Genomic DNA, 19970 nt, shown 5'->3' on the forward strand with positions numbered 1-19970 from the left:
TTATTTTCCTGGCGGTTCTACATTTGCAGTGCCTACGAGGGTGTCCAGAATGGATTACTGAATCCTTATAATCTCCCACACTGATCCTGCTTGGAAATTGTGATAAGAGACCTATTTGTATTACCTTTACTGTAAATGAAAGATTGTTGTGATCTCAGAAAGTCTTTCCATGCTCACCTAAAGAATAATAGTGTTGCAGAATAAAATCTGTAAAAGCATATGTAAGGATGTCCCAGAATCAGTAGCATTAATAGACTCTTAGTATCTATCAGTGCAAAAATATTTCTAAGCTTAACAAAAAACCTGATGAGCTGGCCATAACTTAGCTTCAGGAGGGACAATTCCCAGTACTACCAATATAAACACGAAAATAACAAAAAGCAGAAAATTAAAAAAATGGAAGAACTAATCCTATCTTTTGCATGTTTTGTGTTCAGAGAGGTTGTTTGAGGAAGGTTGTAAAAAAGGGGGTGGAGGTTAGTTCACTCTGATGCTAATAAGTTGAGAGGAAACCCCTCTGTATTTACTAATGTGCTTAACTACTGCTCTCTGGCCTAAATTCCTTCATCTTTGCATTCTTCGCTCCTTACAACACCTGGGTCTGTTTCGAACTACGGTGTGCAACCCCCTCCCCCCCCCCCCCCCCCAATCCTTTTCCAACCCTCCACAACGAATACCTCTTTCCTTCTGAAGAAGGTGCTTGTAGTTGCAAAAGGTAGGAGTGCTACTTTCTGTTTTAAGTGTTTGTTGGCAATACTGGGAGTTGGACCACCTTCTGAAGATAAGTATGGCCAATTTTTCCTTTGTCTATAAACTGAAATTTCTATTTTATACAGAGTATTTCTGTATGCATTTGTACCACACCTTAACAGTTAATAGCAGCTATCCTGCCAGAGACTGCATCATGTGTTGAAAAGCGACAAATCTTTCTTTCTATTCCTCTTGTATTTTATTTCCTGTCGAAAATTTTACATGCCCCACTCCCAACTTGAAACAACAAATTTCACTGAAGGAAGTTAATGCATAAGTTCCATTTTCACAAAAGATATTTTTTCCTTTTTGTCCACGTTTGAAATTGCATAATCTATATCCATAAAGAGTGAAATGTACAGTAGCTCCTTCTACAAACTTAGGGTTTGAAAATAGTACATTGATTTTTCTTATTGCAGGTTGTTGTTCCTGTTAATGTAACTGAGATACACTTAATCACAATACAATTTACATCTGCCTTGCTAGGAACTAGTAGTAGTTTTGTTGCTTCTGCAGTAGATGCTTTGCTTTGTAGGGCGATCCAGGCCAGCTTAGCGTTGTATCAGCACAACCTATCAAGCCCCAGTCCTGAGGAATCATCACCCACTGTGGAGTGGACACCACCTGCCAATGTGACAGAGAGGGCGCCTGATGGACGAGTGGAGCGTGAACTGCAGATCGCCTTGGCCTTGTCTCAGCGCGAGTCTGAAGAAGAGCAGCGGCAGAGGCAACAAGAAGAGGAGACACTGAAACGTGTGCTAGAATTATCACTTACTGATAAGTGACACCTGTTGGTGTTTGTTCTCCACACTGTTGGCCAAGTTCCACAGATTAACAAATTATTTTCAGCTGTCTGACTTCTACATTACTGACACGTTTTATGTGTGAGACCTTGCTGAGACCTGTGTAGCATATGTGCTTCGAAAATGGTAATCTTTTCGTGGTTATGTTAACCTTTTCAGTTGTCAGTTGCATCAGTTTCTTCTTCCTTGAGGAATGATAATGAAACTGCAGAATGGTGTCAACAGTTTATGCAGGATATGTGCTTACTCTCAGTAAAGCTCTTGTACTGAAAGAAACTGCAATTCACTTACAGAATAGCCATCAAGGCAAGTGGAAAATTTTAATTGCAGATGTGGCACAAACTAATGAAGATTTGCTAAGCAAACTCTCAGAATTTTTTTTTTTTTTTTTTTTCCGCGAAGTGCTATCTGCCACAGAACTAATTGTACATGTATTATTTAGCACCATTAAAGTATTTACTGCCTGTACAAACAAGAAAGAGATGTATTTTATCTTTACTTTGTTATGTCTAGCCAGAAATAAAAGCTGACTATGGCATAGTTATGTTTTTTAAATAAGTTACCCGTCAGTAAGTATTTACCCTACAGCAACCTATTTCAATTCAAAGTTAGTTTCAGGTGTGCTTCTCAGTGCATCAGATACTTTTGGCATATTTAAACCTTGAAATTTCATGTAAAAAGTGGACTAAAATACACGGTATGTTTGCTCTTCTCCTTTTCACCCATTGTGTAGTGGGTGATTCACAGTGACAATATCTGAAAGGAAAGCTGCTTTGCAGAAAATCGTATATTCCTTCTCATAACAAACCACAACATTTGAGTTATGTCAGAAGATATGCTGGTAAACTTACATCATAGGAGGATGCATTCATAACATATAGTCACCACAATATAAAAAGACAAATATTAAAGTGAAAGATATTCACAAAGATTTATGTATGTATCATATGGCTTTTTGACATGCTGAAAAAATAATACATCGAATGTAAAGCATAACATATACAACATAACACCTTGCAAGTATACATCTTCGTTATTTATGTATAATCTATCGACTTTGTAGTTGTCAGCAGAAAATCTTCTGGTCTGCTATTGTATATGGGGCATTCTTCTTTGATGTGTCAGTGGTTTTCTGCAGGCACAAAGTAGGGATGGTTGGTATCCTATTTGTGTGTGTGTGTGTGTAACAATAAATAAAAATGGCACACACCAGCCACACTGGATTCTAATTCAATTTTGCATTGACCACATTTTGCCTGTCAGGTCGAATCCTGTCGATTTTGGGCGCTGCATATGATTGTCCAGTCCATTCTCCAGTTCCTGTGCTCTGTGTTGGCAAGCTTGAACTCCTCTCCCACAGTGACCTTTGCCTCCCCCCCCCCCCCTTTCCAAGAGGGGATTTGGTTACTGTTTGTGGCATCAGTATCTTGGTAGACTGATTTGGTTTTATTATCCATGCTCAAAATGTTTGTACTCATTAGTGAAAGCATTTACGCAGTGCAGTTGAAGAAGATGGAGTGTGGAGTGCAGCTTTTTACTGGCAGTCATTGCATAAAGACTGATTTGATAACACCAGCAATAATTCTCGTGGTGTTATTCAACTGGACATTTTTTTTTCCATGTGGGCTGTTAAGCCAAATGTATTATATAGTACAGTCAGACTGGTTAGTTTTTTTCTTTTCATTGCTAAATCATTCACAGGCCTTGATTGGACTGTATCAAGATTAGTTCGTGTAAGAGTTTGCTGAGTATTGTACTGCATCATAATGTAAAAAAACTATAGTGGACAAACCAACATTTCAGTCGCTACTCAGTAGACCCAGCAGAAGGACACTGTAACTGTGGCCAAAACATTGGGTTCTCGTATTTTTACATTATGACACAGTATGATACTTATAAAACTCTTATGTCAACTGACTCTGGCCATGGAAGCCTATGCAGTTATATACGTCAAGATTAGTCATGTAACTGTGTCTAGAATATAGCTATAAGAAGTAAAAATTAATACATAATAAACATTTCAAATTTCATTAACACCAGGTGTTTCTGCAGTTGTAGCAGTTCAAGCAATAACAAGGTTGCCACAAGTTCTGGAAATCAAGGAATTTCAGATGTATGAGGGAAATTTGAAAAAACCACTGGAAAAATCTCATTTTTGTCTCTGTAGATAAAATGGTTTGCTTGCTGAGATATCATGCATAGTCACTGGCTGTGCACAACTGAGTACGTGTGCCATTTCCCTACTCCTTCATTCTTACTGATTCTCCCCTTCCTACCACTCCCCTCAGCTTGCAGTCAGTGCTGCCACCACTTCTTGCCACTAGCCTAGCAGCTGCTGGCAAGAGGCAGGGAGGCGGGAGGAGTGATTTGTTTGGATCTAATTCTCAGAGATTGTTGATGCAACGGCTGGAGATGGCAGTTTTGTATGCATGAGTTGTGTCTGAGTGACTGTGTGAATGTGTGTATGCTCTTGTTTTCTGACAGAGGCTATGACCAAAAATTTAGTTGTGAGAGTGTGATTCGTTTCTATATGCCTGCCTGCGGCCCAACAATCACCTTTACGGTGAGCACCGATTATCAGAGTATTTACGCAAGTTATCTGTTGCATGGATTGATGAACGTGGTCTCATTTTATCAACATGGTGTCTGTGACACGTGAATAGCTGGCCAAACGAGTGGACTTCCACGATGGCCCAAAACCACAGGCCATATCTGTGGTTTTCTCTAACGGATCGAGCCTGCCTATCTGAAGCTCATCATTTCCCACAAATATACAAGCCCTGCCCATCAGATTTAGTCTTACCGATGTGCCTGCAGTTCGAGTCTGTTTGTGTGTGGTATAATGCGCTGGATTTTTGTGGTTTATCCAAGGACCCAGGATGGCAGTGTTTATCCAAGGACCCAAGACGGCAGTTCTCCTCAAGAGGCCAGAGGCCACAGGCAATGGATTTCAGGAATTGCAACTGTCTCACCATAGGTACATTGTGCAGTGTGGCGTTTTATAAACACTTCATTTACTCTAATACATTTTGGCACTTGGAAGATAATTTATATATTCAAAATTATGGACGATAAGAAGAAGAAAATTGTGGCAGTTGGTGGCGGTTTGTTCGGTATGTACTCTTATATGTCTCAAGAGAAAAATCACACAATACCTGTAAAATAAGACATTACACAGTGAATAATAACTGAGTAACGGACATAGTAGAACCAACATGTTATTGGTGGTCACCTATAGTGTTGGCACAATTCTTCCCTGCCTTATACACTTCTTTCAAGAGGCCTGCTCTTTTCTGAGGTTATTTCTTAAATCAGTGAAGGTATTTTAAATCTCCAAGGACACACATTTTTATCACAAATGCGTTTCGTTTTATTGAAATAAAATAACAACAGTGGGCTTAATAAAACACATACAACATTTGCCGTGCTTTTTCCGTCTAAAAACAGCTCATTAAAAAAGATGTTGGTGTTAGCAGTTAAGTTTTTTGCTCACATGGGGGAGAAATCTACCACGGGACCCCAGGCTTCACAGCATCTTTTCCCTTCCGTGCTGCATCTCTATCCTCTTGCTATTCTTTTTCCCATCCCTTGGGGAATATGTCTGGGGTGTTTTTGGGAATGTTCCGCACAGTCTGTAGCTGACATAAGAACAGTCTCACCACTGTTTTTCATTCCTTTTTCCTTTTTTCGTTCACCTTCTCCTATCCTTCCTCTGCTTCGGCATTTGAGGCAATTGTGGGGGATTTTCTCGCAATGTGTCAATCGCCTTCACAATCAACATCTACAAAACGGAATGAGCCTAACGATTGAAAGACCCTTCCAGCTGCACCACATTCCCTCGTGGTTTCACGTACTGAAGACGGTCAGTTTTACGCAATGGTAACTCTGTTTATTATTCAGAAAGGTGTTGATGCAGTTTGCCGGCCCTGTGAAATACTGCTCTTGTTTACATAATGGCACTTTGCTATTGGAGACTACTTCCGATTCTCAAGGACAACTGCATGCCGCTTCACTTCTCCATGGCTATTCTATTTGTATTGAGACCCATAAAACTCTGAATGCTTCCTGTGGTATTATTTACACTAAACTGTTCAACAGTCTGTTTGAGGCCAAAATCCAAACACACCTCTCTGATCAGGGTGTCACTGCCGTCCATCGGGTGATGAAAAAGGTAAGTGCTTCTTTAGTGCCCACATGCACTGTTTTTCGCACCTTTGATAGAGAGGTGCTTCCATCCAAGACCAAAGCAGGCTATGAGATTCTCACAGTCCGACAATATTCTGAACCTGATGTGCTGTTACCAACGTCATCCTTTCAACCACACACTAATGTCTTGTCGGCACCCAGCCAAATGTGTAATGATGGTAGGGATGTGCATGAGGGTGATTGTCCATCTCTTTCTCTTTGCTGTATCAGCTGCATTGGCGACCATGCCACCTCCTCTTGAGATTGTCCCATATATCTCAATGAGCAGGCTGTCCAGGTAAATGAAAAAGTTCTTTACCCAGTCGCTCGCAAGTTATTGGCTAGTCGCAAATCCTGCATTCTACTGTCTGGCACTTACAGTACTGTTCTTATTACATCTTGCTCCATGAATGACATGGCCACGCAAACATGAGACTTCAGATTCAGCTCTGAGGTTGTGAAATCACCCAGTGTTATGGTAGCATTGCAGTCCCCTTGTCCAGCTGTGCAACAAGCCCTCAAACTCTCGCATCATGGGGTGAAGTCACCAGCTACACAACTGGCAGGCCAGAAAGGAAAGAAGGAATACTCCTGTGAAGACTTTCTACATTCCTCCAGCCAACCAACACCTGAATCTTCCTCTGCTAATCAGAAAGGCTTGAAGAAGTCCAACAAAGGCAAATGGTCTTTACTTCACCGACACAAAGATCCTCTTTGACGGTGTCGCAACAAGGTACCTTCGCCTGGCCAGCCTCTGTGTCACTGGTATGCACCACCAACCATTTTTCCTTGCTGGACTCTGCAGACCGACAGCAGAAGAAAGCCGACATGTCTGTGGAATTTTTAGAGCAGAATCCTCCTGCCTCTGTGCCGTATAGCAGCGAGTCTTTGCAGACCGGGAGTTGGCAGCTGCCGAGATGATACCCCTTCATTTTTTCCTCATCATGACTCTCCTCCAATGGAACATTCGTGGCCTTCGATTCAACATTAAGGATTTACTGCTGCTTTTAAAATCACAACGTCCACTTGTACTCTGCCTTCAGGAAATGAAATTGTGTCCTCATGATTGTCTTGAGCTTTTGAATTTCTTCCTAATCCGTTTTGATCTTCTGCCCAAGTTCAGCATTCCATCTCATGGGGGAGTCATGTTGCTCACACAGGATGACATTCATAGTCAACCCATCTCCCTGACTACACGTCATCGAGCTGTTGCAGTTTGCCTTTTCCTTCCTCACTTGACCTTTTCCCTTTGTACCAAGTACATCCTCTGTCGTTCGATGTCACTGGGACCAACTTCCTCCAGCTTATTGGGCAGCTACCTCCCCCATTTCTGCTGCTCGGTGACTTAAATGCTCACCATCCTATTTGGGGTTCTCCCAGAACCTGTCTGAGAGATGCCCTCTTGGCAGCCTTTCTTAATCAACTTAACCTCTTCTGCCTTAACACAGAAGCACCCACGTTACTTTCAGACTCCTTGCACACCTTTTCCCATTTGGATGTATCCTTCTGCACTGCACATCTTGCCAACTGTCTTGAGTGGTCCATTCTTCCTGACACCTACTTGAGCAATCGTTTCCCATGTGCTATCCATTTGCTGACTCCTGCCCCACCTCTGCGCATACGCAAATGGTTGCTTACTAAGACCGACTGGAGGCTTTACTTTTCCCTGGCGACCTTTGACGAACATGATTTCTCCAGCTGTGATGACTAGGTGGAATACCTTACAAAGTTATCCTTACCGCCGCAGAACGTTCCATTCCTGGCACTTCCTCTTTACCACGCCGTGTCCCGGTCCCTTGATGGACTGAGGAGTGGCACGACGCAATTTGCGCTCAGAGATGGGCCCTCCGCATTTTTAACTGTCATCCTATGATGGCAAACTGCATTCATTATAAACAGATGGGTGCACAGTGTCGTCGCGTTCTTCGGGATAACAGAAAAAAATAGCTGGATTTCATTCACTAATGTTTTTAACAGTTCCACCCCCTCTTCCTCTCAGACGGTTCTCTGGGACCAAGATCCATTTCCATTTTCCAGCCTGACAGTAGCACACGGTGTCATCGTGGACCATATTGCTATCTCCAACACCTTGGGCCGCTATTTTGCGGAAATTTCGAGCTTCTCCCACTATCACCCTGCCTTCCTCCATTGGAAACGAGTGGAGGAGGCTCAAATGATACCCTTCTCTTCTCAGAATTGTGAGTGGTACAATGCCACCATTACTATAAGGGAGCTAGATCATGCTCTCACTTCATCCTGATCCTCTGCCCCAGGGCCAAACACTGTTCACATTCAGATTTTGCAGCACATTTCTCTTGGGGGCAAGCACTTTCTCCTTGAGACGTACAACCACATCCGAGCAGAGGGCACGTTTCTCAGATGCTGGCGTGAAGCCTCTGTCAGACCCATACCTAAGCTGGGTAAGGACAAACATCTTCCTTCTAGCTACTGCCCCATCTCTCTCACCAGCTGTGTTTGCAAGGTGATGCAACGTATGACTCATGTCCAGCTGGTGTGGTGGCTCAAGTCTCATAATTTACTAACCACTGCACAGCATGGATTTTGACTGCGCCGTTCTGCAGTTGACCATTAATGAATGGTTTTGTGTGGAAATCCCATACTGTGGCCGCGTTTTTCGGTTTGGAGAAAGCTACAACAACTGCGGGAGGATTAGTGCTCTCCGTACTCTCTACACATGGGTCTTCCGTAGCTGCCTGACCTCTTTCCTTGAGGTATTTTTAAAAGACTTGAGTTTTCAAGGTACTTATGGGTTCTATCTTGTCGGACACCTTTATCCAGGAAAACAGTATGTCTCAGTGTTCCGCCTCGTCTGTTATCCCTTTTGCTATCGCCCTCCCACCGGGCATATCTGGCTCTCTTTTTGCCATCTATTGCAGTTCTTCATGGACATGTTTCATTGAGCGGCATCTTCAGTGATGTCTCGATTGTCTTTACGCATGGAATGTTGACAATGGGTTTCGTTTCTCCACTGACAAAACTGTTTGTATGAATTTCTGGTGCAACAATTGGTTTCACCCAACATCTTTATATCTTGGGCCTGTTACTCTTCCATTCATTGAAACTATGAAATTCCTGGCTTCCTGCTCGGTAGGAAACTCTCTTGGTCTTCCCACGTCTTACCTGGCAGCGTACTGTACGCAGCCTCTCAATATTCTACGAGTCCTCAATGGTACTTCTTGGGGTACAGATCGAACCATTCTCCTCCGGTCGTAATGGTCCCTTGACAGTTCAAAAATAGACTATGGGTGCTTTGCTTATGCATCTGCATGTCTGTCCTTCTTACACCATCTCAATACCATCCACAGTCATAGCCTCCATTTGGCCGCTGGCACCTTTTACACTAGCCTGGTTGAGTGTCTGTATGTAGAAGCTGGCGAACTACTGCTGTGACCTTCTCCTCAACATGTATGCATGCCTTTTGTCTGCCATTCGTGGCCACCCAACGTATGCCTCCTTCGATGTCTCCTTTGATCGCCAGTACAGGGCGTGTCCCTCTTCTCCATTACCTCCTGGAGTTCGCTATACGTTCTTGCCACGGCAGATTAACTTCACGTTGCCTGCAACTTTCCCGGTGGATGTGAGCCATTCACCACCTTGGCTGTATGCGGCGGCCCATGTTCACCTTGGCCTTCATTTGCTTCCTAAGGACACTACACCAGCCTCATTCTATCACCTTCAGTTTCACGACCTTCCCACAGAATTTTGCAATAGTACCCTTGTGTAAACTGATGGCTTCGGACTGACAGTGGGGTCAATAGTGCCTTCGTCATTGGCGCCGATGTCTTTCGGTATTGGCTTCTGGCACACTGCTCGTTATTTACGGCAGAGCTCTTTGCCCTGTATCAGGCCACAGAATACATCCAGCGACACAGGTGTTTCTGTTGTATCATCTGCTTACTCTCTCTCAGCGCCCTTCAAAGCCTCTGTGCACTGTACAGTGTCCATCATTTAGGGAAACGGGTCCAGGAAAGCTTTCACTTGCTCACCCTTGATGGAGCCACTGTGATGACTGTCGGTTCCTGGTCATTTCCGTCTGACAGGAAACGAGGCTGCTGATGCTGCAGTTCTCGTACTCCAGCCCACTAGTTCTTACATTTTCTCTGATGATCTCGGTGTTACCATCTGTCAGGAAGCGGTGTCACTTTGGCATCGCCATTGGTTCTGCCTTCATGGGAATAAGCTCCATGTTATTAAGCCTCTCCCAGCAGCTTGAACGACCTCCCCTCGGCCCTCCCACTGTGAGTAGGTCAGTTTAACTAGGTTGCGTATTGGGCACTGCCTTTTTAGCCAGTGCGATTTCTTAAGTGGCGCTCCCACACCACTCTGTGGACAATGCACCCAACTTTTAACTCTCTGCCAGAATGCCCTTTTTTTGACCGTTTATGTTCCTGTTTGGGTTTGTCGTCTGAGTTATCAGCTGTTAGCAAATGACATGCAGGCTGTTGACTGTGTTTTAATTTTTATCCGTCGTAACAATATGGCGAAGGCCATTTAATTTTTTGTTCTGGACATCCATTCCTCTATTGCGTGTTTCACAAACCTTTCTCCATGTCCTGTTTTTAGCTGTCTTCTGTTGTTGGGGATTGACATTTAGTCGTTTTTAACTCCTCTTTTTGTCTTTGTGTTTCACAGTTTTGACATGGTTGTGTATGATCGTAGTTGTTTTTGTGCCGTAAAACAAAACAAAATAAAACGGAGGAGAGATAAGGAAGTCCTTACATTTTTTTTGTCACCTTATGTCTTTACTTACCCTTGAGATCTCAAAATTTGTCAGGGAAAACCGCTAAAACTTGTCTGGAAATCAGGGAAATATCAGGGAATTTCACTTGGGGAAACTTGTAGCAACCCTGAAAACATCCTGTAGTGTTTAGAGAATTTCCACATAAATTCTAGAACCACTCGGCCTTCCACCATCTTGAACACACGATATTTTAGATGTGAGTGGGAGAAAGGAACTCTATCTACTGTGCGTCACCTGTCTGTGTGTGCAGGTGTGAAATCAGTCGCAAGCAAAAGGTCGACACGGAGGTTGAATGGCACCGGCAAGTACTTGTCGGGCGATCCATGGAAGTTGTAATGAAAGCACATAGAAGAACCAAGGAACTTCTGTTTGTAATTGTGACTATTGTTAGGGACAAAAGAACAATTGAGATTCTGAATTGTGAAAAAACTCTTTATCTTGGGCTTGCTGGAGGCTAGACGTATTTTACGATTTGTTTGTAATAGAGTTATGGTTGTTAAGCCAACTCTTTGCTAAATGTACTTAAATATGTTTCTAATGTGAGACAGTACGAGTGACTTACAAGAAGTCTAATGTTTATGTGCGAAATGTGAATTTTGTTCTTTATGAAGCTCAAATATACCGTTAGTTGTTGAAAAGTATTCTTCGAGTACCTAATTATTTCGCAAGTAGAGAGAGAGTCTTTAAGGTTCCTGTAACTAGCACCATTCTTCGGAGAAGAAGCTTATAGAGATTCCAGGAGCCGGCTATCCACAGAAGAAGATCGGCTGTGTACACCAGGTAAGTCAACTCGTACAAGAGGAGTGGGAAGTTTGCACATACACTTCACCACTCTGAGTCATCAAAAACATTAGAACATGGCGACAGGTGTGAAAGGACAGAAGAAAATGGTAATCTTGAGACAAAAACGAGATAAGATACCAAATGTTGCCATAGCAACTGAGCATAATGAGACAAAAGAATCATTTCAAGAAATTGAATTAAGCCCAAAATATCAGATGGAGAAAATTTGTGAATGTAAAAAAAAGATAAGATCCAAGAAAGTCACAACGTTAAAAACCAGAGAGAAGATCTTACATTTTGGGCTAAGAAGAGATACGCCTAGTACGATAAGACTAAGAAGACCTGGTGCAGGGATTATACAGCTTTCACACACATCACGGGGACGCAGGCATGGAAACCAGCCTACATCCGATGTCGCCAGCACCAGCTGCTGTTCACTGGTGCTGACCTACCATCACATCCGCTTACCTACACTGCGAGAATTATACGCCGTTTGACCGCAAAACAGAACTTTAGTGCCTTAGCAAGAAGTGATACAAACTATTTAATGAACTTCATTAACCCATTACTGGCCAAAACTCTAATCGGATCATTTTTTGCAAACTTTTATACATGAATACGTTACATTGAGTGATTAATTGAATAAAAAGTTGTTTTGAAAATTTTCATTTTATTAGAACAAAAACTACAGACTGTCCCATTTTTGGGACATTGGCCAAATGCGCTATCAAAATTTACAACCTTATTCTCCATGCATAATATTGTAAGAAACAACACAAACAATAAATAAAGAATGTTTTAATATTATTGAATGTTTATTCAGTATGAAATGAAGTAAAACACTTGTCGTGTACACCAACATTGCACCTATCACAAATTTTTGTTGTTTTTTTCTTGCAGTAAGAACATCTCTTCTGTGTTTTACTTGGCACAATGAACTGATTTTCTGGATCTAGTCGTACATATGTGCTCACCCGTCCTCCCATCAATTTGCTTCCTTGTGGTCCTCTGCGTTTTGGTACTGATCCTGTTTTCTTTGATAGGTAAAGCATCACTATTCTCCTTCGGACATCCAAAAGTGAGAGCTTCTCATTAGAGTTAGCAATTTGGTATGCACGCCATGTGTTTACTACGCCGATATCTATCATCTGTGTGAATAATGTCTGCCACCATTTCTTTGACCTTATCCTGGTCCTATAAAGTGATATCTGCTTGTCCAGTAGATCTACGCCACCCATATGGGCATTGTATTCTTCAATGAGATGTGGCACTGTAACAGATATTTCCTTTTTCTTTGCCCGTGAGTATCTTTTAGTAGAACTCAGAGGAGTAATAGTACTGTAATTTGTCGCTGAACATATTGGTTTGTTGTCACTCCATGTCACAACCAGAACTTGGTTCTCTTTGTCAAACATGTAGTCATAGAATCCTCGTTCCTTTTCTTTTGCCATTCTTTTCGAGTCAATCAAAGGACACGCATTAGTTCGGATCTCTCTTATTGTTCCTGCAGCTTTCATTTTATTCTTTCTGAGTGTGATCAGTGTGTCAACACTGGTGAAAAAGTTGTCAAAGAAAAGCTTATAATTTGGATACTCTGATTCTGGAATCATGCTGGTTAGTTCATTTATTACCCTTGCACCTAAAGGCTCCTGTTTGTTGTCATTCTTGCCACAGTTTGGTGAAAAATTATAAAGAAAGCCATTGGAACTTGTAAGACACCAAATTTTATATCCAAATTTGATAGGCTTTCCCCTCAGAGACATTTTAGCTGAATGTTTGCCATAATAACATTCCATCAATTGAGAGTTCTGAATGAAATACGCCAAATTTACCAAATTTCTTTTTCAGCATTTCAAAGTACAACCTCAGTTTGTACATCTTGTCATTTCTGTCTGTTTTGGAGTTGTCGTTGAGATGAATGAATCTCTTTATTTCCCGAAACCTATTTCTTGACATGGAGTTGAAGACTAAAGGAAAACTGACATCAGGGGCCTGTTCCCAGTACATATTCTCATGGGGAAGCTTATGATAACCACTCAGAAGTAGTATGCCAATAAATGATTTTAGTTCTTCTTTGGTTAGCAGAAAATTTATTTTGTTGTGTTGGCTAGCATAGATTTGCTTTGTTCAATAATAGTATCCATTAGTTTCTAAAAAAACCCTCAAACACCTGGGGCACTGTCTTATTTGCTAGACATTCTGCAACATAATGTTCGTTGCTTTTCCATGGTTCACTAGTGTTTGTGTACGTTGGTTGACATTTATACCACTTACATTTATATTTTTTGTAGATAATGTACCACTTTCTGCTCCATCTCCTAAAACTTTCCTTCTTTTGGCTTTTGGAGGTACAACTGTAGCATTAGCTTCATCTCGGATGGTTATGAGCTCTAAAGTACCAGCTACATCTTGTACAACAGACTCATTGTTCAGTACATTTTCGTCAATGCCTTCTTCATCTGTTATTACATCTGCATTGGGTGGAATAATCGCCAATTCTACGTCATCATCTTCATCATCACTCTCTTCTCTCTAGTTCTGCTAGAATTTCTTCAAATGTAAGTCCACGCAGCATGTTTTTAACCTGTTGGAATCGTAAAATTCGAATAGAATATGTAAAAAAGCAGATAAAAAGAACGTAAAATGCAATTCTTCTCTGTATAATACGTGTATACAAGAATAGGGCACATCAACAATAAATGATAGTGTAACATGCCATTGTCCCATTATTGGGACGCATAAAATATATTGATATTGCACTTACTTGAAAAAATCTGAAGTATACTTCACCTTACACGGACGTCCATATGTTCATAACAAACACGCCAAGACAACTAAATCACAGCTTATTGTTGTCCAGGAACTACCAGCAGACACAGTTCTGCCAAGTGCGAGAACAAAAAATCGCCAAGTTTATAATTTTCCTGAAGTGAAGTACTTAAAAAAAAGTTATTTATTTTACATTTACAGGCATTATAGCAGTTAATTGAACCTACAGGTGCAACAATAAAGGCTAAAAGCTCCATTGCTTACGTAGAAATAAGTAAAATATACGTGTCCCAAAAAAGGGACAATGGCCAGTAATGGGTTAATGTAGTTATTATACTTAAAGATAATTTTTAAATGCTCTCAAGGTCTAAAGCATGTAAAATCATGGATCCCGTTCAGCAAGTTGGTTGGAGAGACGTCAGAACCAGCCATGGCTATGAGAATTACTAAAGAAGGGCCTGGCTGGTCTGAGTTAGTAAATCTAATCAAAGCTCAGAATCTTAAGTTAGACTCAGTAAATGCGCAATTAAATGAAGCCTTAAATGCTCAGAGTCTGCAGTTCAATGCTATATTAGATGCACAGAGTACAACTTTAAATGCTAAATTGGATGTTCGGAATGAAACTTTAGGATTGTTAAGTGCCAAGGTAGATTCACAAAGGAAAGAATTTAGTAGTCTGTGTGAAGGCATGGGAGATTTGAAGACTGAAATCGATGCTTTAAATACTAAAGTATAAGATAGATTTAAAGGATGAATTGACTACTCCCCTGCACATTCATGTAAATCACATGTTCACTGACCTTAGCAGTAAACAGAAAGATAATTTCCAGTAGATATCAAAAAAGTTAGAATTTGAGACTGAGGACAGATGCAATAATGTAGAATCAGAAATCAATGAAAAATCGGGATATTTCGAAGAAGTGTGTAACGTTAAATTTAATGCTGAAAATCAGGGACTGACAAGGGAACCTCCCCATCGCACCCCCCTCAGATTCAGTTATAATTTGTCACAGTCGATAGGCCTTGTAAAACTGAACACAGATCAATCGAGAAAACAGGAAGAAGTTGTGTGGAACTATGAAAAAATAGCGAAATGTACAAACTGAGTAGTCCATGGGTAAAACAGGCAATATCAAGGAGGAAGTGAGCATAAGTGGGCCGTGGTCTTGTGGTTAGCGTGAGCAGCTGCTGAGCGAAAGGTCCTTGGTTCAAGCCTTCCCTCGAGCGAAAAGTTTAATTACTATTTTTGCAAGGTTATGATCTGTCCATTCGTTCATTGACGTCTCTGTTCACTGTAATAAGTTTAGTGTCTGTGTTTTGCGACCGCACCGCAAAACCTTGCGATTAGTAGACGAAAGGACGTGCCTCTCCAATGGGAACCGAAAACATTTGATCGGAAGGTCATAGGTCAACCGATTCCTCCACAGGAAAGCACGTCTGATATATTCTATACGACACTGTGACGGCATGTGCGTCACATGACAGGAATATGTTGTCGACCCACCTACCTTGCACACTTGGCGAATGGGTAAAAAGATTCTTCTACCTTGCCCGATTTAGGTTTTCTTGTGGATGTGATAATCACTTTCAAAAATGTGATGAAAACATAAGAGTGTGTCACATAAACTGCAACAAATGAATGCAACAGTTTCACAGTCGGACAGTTTTCTCTGTGCTCTGTCAAAACATATGTTTTTAACGTTTTCAAATTTTCCCGTGTGTAGACCGTCAAATCCTGCATATGTCCAAGCAAATCTGAACATGTCCTGGAATTTTGGAGAGCGATGTTGATTATGTGTGAGTGCCTGAACTTTGATAATTGTCTGAAAATAAAAAATTAAAATGTTTACTCGAGGGAAGACGTGAACCAAGATCCTCTCGTTCCACAGCTGCTCACGCTAACCACGGGACCACGGCGCTACTGAGCTTACAATCTCCTTGATGTTCCCTATGTTGCCCATGGACTACTCAGTTTGTATATTTTGCTTATTTTTTCATAGTTCCACACAACTTCTTCCTGTTTTCTCGATTGATCTGTGTTCAGTCTGTCAAGGCCTATCCACTGTGCCAACTTATAACTAAATCTGAGGGGTGTGGGGGAGGTTCCCTTGTGAGTACTATAGAAGAAAGTGTTGATAAGCAGAGCGAGGTAATGCCGGTCATTCAATCGCAAATTACAAGCGTAAGTACACGAGTGGATAATGTAGAAAGAAACTTTAAAGAGAAAATAGCAAATTCTGATATCGTAAATGTAAGTAGTTTGGAAGAACAAGTCAAAGAAATTATAGAAAGAAAAGTTACCGAGTGAATAACTTTCGGGAACGTGTCCCCTATGGCTTCTTCCAGTCTTACTGATACCAGGAAGGCAGTAGACAATCTCAGGAGAGAATTCAAACTTATCCAGGACAAAGTGGAAAATCGGACAACTTCACCCAATGTTGTGTTAACTAGTGAGATAGTTACTGACTTTCAATGGGGAGCGAATTCGGGGTTATTGAGATAATTCCCTAAGTTTAGGCTGGATGGGGATGTACATCCGACTCATTTTTTGAAAAGATTCAACCAAGCTTTGCCAAAGAACTGGGAGGATTTTAAAAGATTGAATTTGCTATGGGTTACCTTCTAGGAGAAGCCTCCAAATGGGGCACAGTAAATATTGAGAACTTTTCCTCTTGGGAAGATTTTTAAAAGAAATTCTTAGAAGTATTCATCTGCAAGTGCCCAGGAGATGTTAGTATCAAATTTGTGGGACCCAAAATATTACAATAACACTTGGGGTACAATGAGGAAGTATTTTGATTGGCATCTAACGCATGCAAAGTACTTAGATAAGCCGATGGAGGAAGAAGGTTTACCCATATATGCGAGAAAAGATATGTAACGCATGGAAGACGGTAGAAGAGTTGTTGTCCTTTGTAGATGCACTTGATGCCTTAAATAAGGATGGCAATGAAAACTTGCACCAAAGTGAAAATCCGAACTACAAAAGGAACAGTGGTAACAATTTTAAAAAACAAGGCTAGCGAGAGTACACCAGCGCAACGGGGAAAATGGTAACGACAATTATCAGAAAAAGCACCCACCTTCGAATTTAGGTCCCGTAACTTCACAGGAATTTATACTGAGTAAGAATACAGAGTGATAACGTAGTATCTCGATTCGATAACCAACCTGTGATTACTAATAATGAGGAAAACAAAGTGTGATCTGGATCCAGGGCCGGGGCCCAGGTCATGGAAATACACTAGGAGGCCTTATTCCGTACAAGTATGTTAATTTTGCCCACAAAATACCTACAAAGGAATGGTAGACACTGGAAGAACCAAGCTTGAATACCAGTAATCCACAACCTGTAGTAACAGGGACCATGGAAAATTCCAAGGTTAACATATTTATAGGTTCAGGGAGTGAGGTATCACTCATCTCCAACACATTCATTAGTTCATTACAGACTAAACTTCATATACCGTTATTACCAGTGACCAGAGTTTACGTAGTTGGAATAACAGGAACAAACATTAAGGTTGTAAAGTACGAAACTCAAGTGAACTGCAGTATTTGAAATATATTATGTCGTGAAACACTGTTAATAGTAGAGAATATCATTAGAGATGTATTGTTTGGTTTAGATTGGCTATTAGAGTTTAAAGTTATTTTGAACTTTGGTGATAATCTTCTATGTTTTGGTAAAGGGGACAGTAGATGTTGGGTTTCCTTTGTGACAGATAACTACATTGGAAAACAAACAACTAAGTTCCAGTGTTTGCGATTAATAGCTACAACACAATTGTCACCAAAGATCGATAATGTAAATCCAGGAACACATCGAACTGATATACAAGACAAAGTCAATGAATCCCAAATTTTAACCGAACAAGAAAGAGGAGATTTATATAAAATTCTAATGGAATATGAAATAGTGTTTTCTGATCGTCCAGATAATATCAGCGACTACATATGTAAGTCCAAAATCAAAGATGACACTCCATTTTTTTTGTAAGTTTGAAAGAAGAAGTTAGGGATGAAATCAACAAAATTATTGTCAATAATTTTATAGAGCGGAGTTCTAGTGTAATGAATAATCCTTTGGTTGTGGTAAAGAAAGCTACAGGAGGAGTACAATTAGTGTTAGACGCCCGTGCACTGAATAGACACGTAGAGGCAGAAAGAGAGAGACTGACTAACATCAACGAATTGTTATCCAGATTTGAAATGGCGAGGTTCTTAAGCGCGAGGGATCTGACTGCAGGATATTGGCAAATAACATTACACCCGGAATTCAAAAAAATATACAGCATTTTTGTTTGATGGTAAATCTTATCATTTTGATATGTTACCGTTTGGACTAAATATCTCTGTCTGTATTTATACATGCACTAGATGAAGCACTAGGGAGAGATCTGCTAAAGGGGTTGACAATATATGTAGATGATATCCTAATAATATCAGCTACTTGGGAAGAACATTGTCGAGCCTTGAGTAAGACACTGAAAAGATTTAAAGAGAAAGGCATTACGATAAAGCTATCTAATTCATATTTCGCGCACAAAGAGGTTAAGCTTTTAGGTCACGTTGTAGGGGTGCAGGGAATTAGACCAGACCCTGAATGCATCAAAGCTATTAAAGAATGTCCACACCCTAGAAATGTAATACAGTTAAAGGGAGTTATAGGTATAGCCAGATATTACAGATGGTATGTACGAGGGCAAGAACTAAATGACCCAAGAATTTTATGTTTATTAAGAAAGGGAATACTGTGGGTTTGGGATCAAGAGGCAAATGATGCGTTTGAAACCATCAAAGAGCTTGCTGAATCATCCATATTACATCATCCGGTTATGGGTGAACCATTTAAATTGTCAACAATGCATCTGATTACGGTATTGCTGTAGAACTGTTCCAAGGAGAGTGGGCTCTAAATAATGTAGAGCACCAAACCATAGTTTTTGCTAGCTGTAGTCTAAATAATCATGAATTAAATTATATAGCTACCAAAAAAGAACTGTTAGCAATTGTATGGACCAAAAAATTTGAACTCTAGTATGGGGATCAGAAATCTATGTTTATACCGATCATCAACCTCTATCCTTTCTAATGAGTAGTTCCGTGTTGCACAGTAGGTTAATGCGATGGATGCTTTTCCTACAGGGATATGATATTAGGATACAATATGTAAAAGGTTCCAAGAATATTGTACCTGATGCTTTGTCTAGGCTACCCACAGGAATGGAAGAATTAAAACGTATGGAAGGACCCGGCGTTATTTTTGCCATTAATTTTATGTCAGTAGAATGTCTGAACATCAGAGTAAAGGGAATGGCGCAAAGAACAACTGAAAATATCCATCATGGTCCCTACTTTGCAGAAATATTCTCTATGTGTATCCAGAACTCCTTACCTCCAAATTAAGTGGGAAGATGGAAAATTATAGGTCATAATTTGTTTTGGAGAGACAGCGTAACATCGCAATGTTGGCGCTTATGCATTCCAAAGGTAATGGAAGACGCACTTGTGTAGCATGTTCATGCAGGATATGGACACTTCAGAATAAAAAAGTGTATAGCCCATATGAATAAGTTTTATTCTTTTTAAGAAGCTAGGGTATAACATAGCATCTTTGATGAGAACTTCTGAAATTTGCCAGAAAATGAAAGAGAATAATACTCATATGAAGTACAAAATGTATCCAATTATCCCTAAGTCGTTGCACGATCTCACAGCAGCAGATTTTTTTGGACCAGTTCCAAAAGGAAAGGGAGGAGTGTCATACATTTTGGTCATCATAGAGAGTTGTTCAAAATATGTTGCACTATATCCAGTCAAAAGAGCCAATACACAGACAGTTATACACTGCTTACAACAATACTTTCCAGAAGTAGGTAAACCAAAACAGTTCCTTATGTATAATGGACCACAAT

The 19970-nt window shown here is 40.7% G+C and overlaps 2 protein-coding genes across 4 annotated transcripts in view; one reads left to right on the plus strand and one right to left on the minus strand.

Moving 5' to 3' along the window:
- LOC126411582 (ankyrin repeat domain-containing protein 13D) overlaps positions 1-2029 on the plus strand; it is a 141253-nt gene extending 139224 nt beyond the window's left edge. Inside the window, exon 14 of one of the 3 annotated variants that reach the window (XM_050081374.1) lies at positions 1286-2029. In XM_050081374.1, the coding sequence (XP_049937331.1) occupies positions 1286-1535 (250 nt within the window). In that variant the 3' untranslated portion in view covers positions 1536-2029. Of the gene's footprint in view, positions 1-29; positions 635-1285 lie in introns of those variants that run through there. The other 2 variants (XM_050081375.1, XM_050081376.1) reach the window with 2 other exon arrangements.
- Positions 2030-12098: 10069 nt separating this feature from the next.
- On the minus strand, positions 12099-13046 carry LOC126444566 (piggyBac transposable element-derived protein 2-like). Its single transcript, XM_050090966.1, has one exon. The coding sequence runs from the start codon at positions 13044-13046 to the stop codon at positions 12099-12101; it is 948 nt and encodes a 315-aa protein (XP_049946923.1).
- Between the last annotated feature and the right edge of the window lie 6924 nt (positions 13047-19970).

This window comes from Schistocerca serialis, chromosome 1, assembly GCF_023864345.2.
Source record: "Schistocerca serialis cubense isolate TAMUIC-IGC-003099 chromosome 1, iqSchSeri2.2, whole genome shotgun sequence".
In the NCBI taxonomy this organism is placed as follows: Eukaryota; Metazoa; Arthropoda; class Insecta; order Orthoptera; family Acrididae; genus Schistocerca; species Schistocerca serialis.

Coding starts and splice junctions, on each gene's coding strand:
- LOC126444566 (XM_050090966.1), bottom strand. CDS start 13,046: ATGTCTCTGAGGGGAAAGCCTATCAAATTTGGATATAAAATTTGGTGT.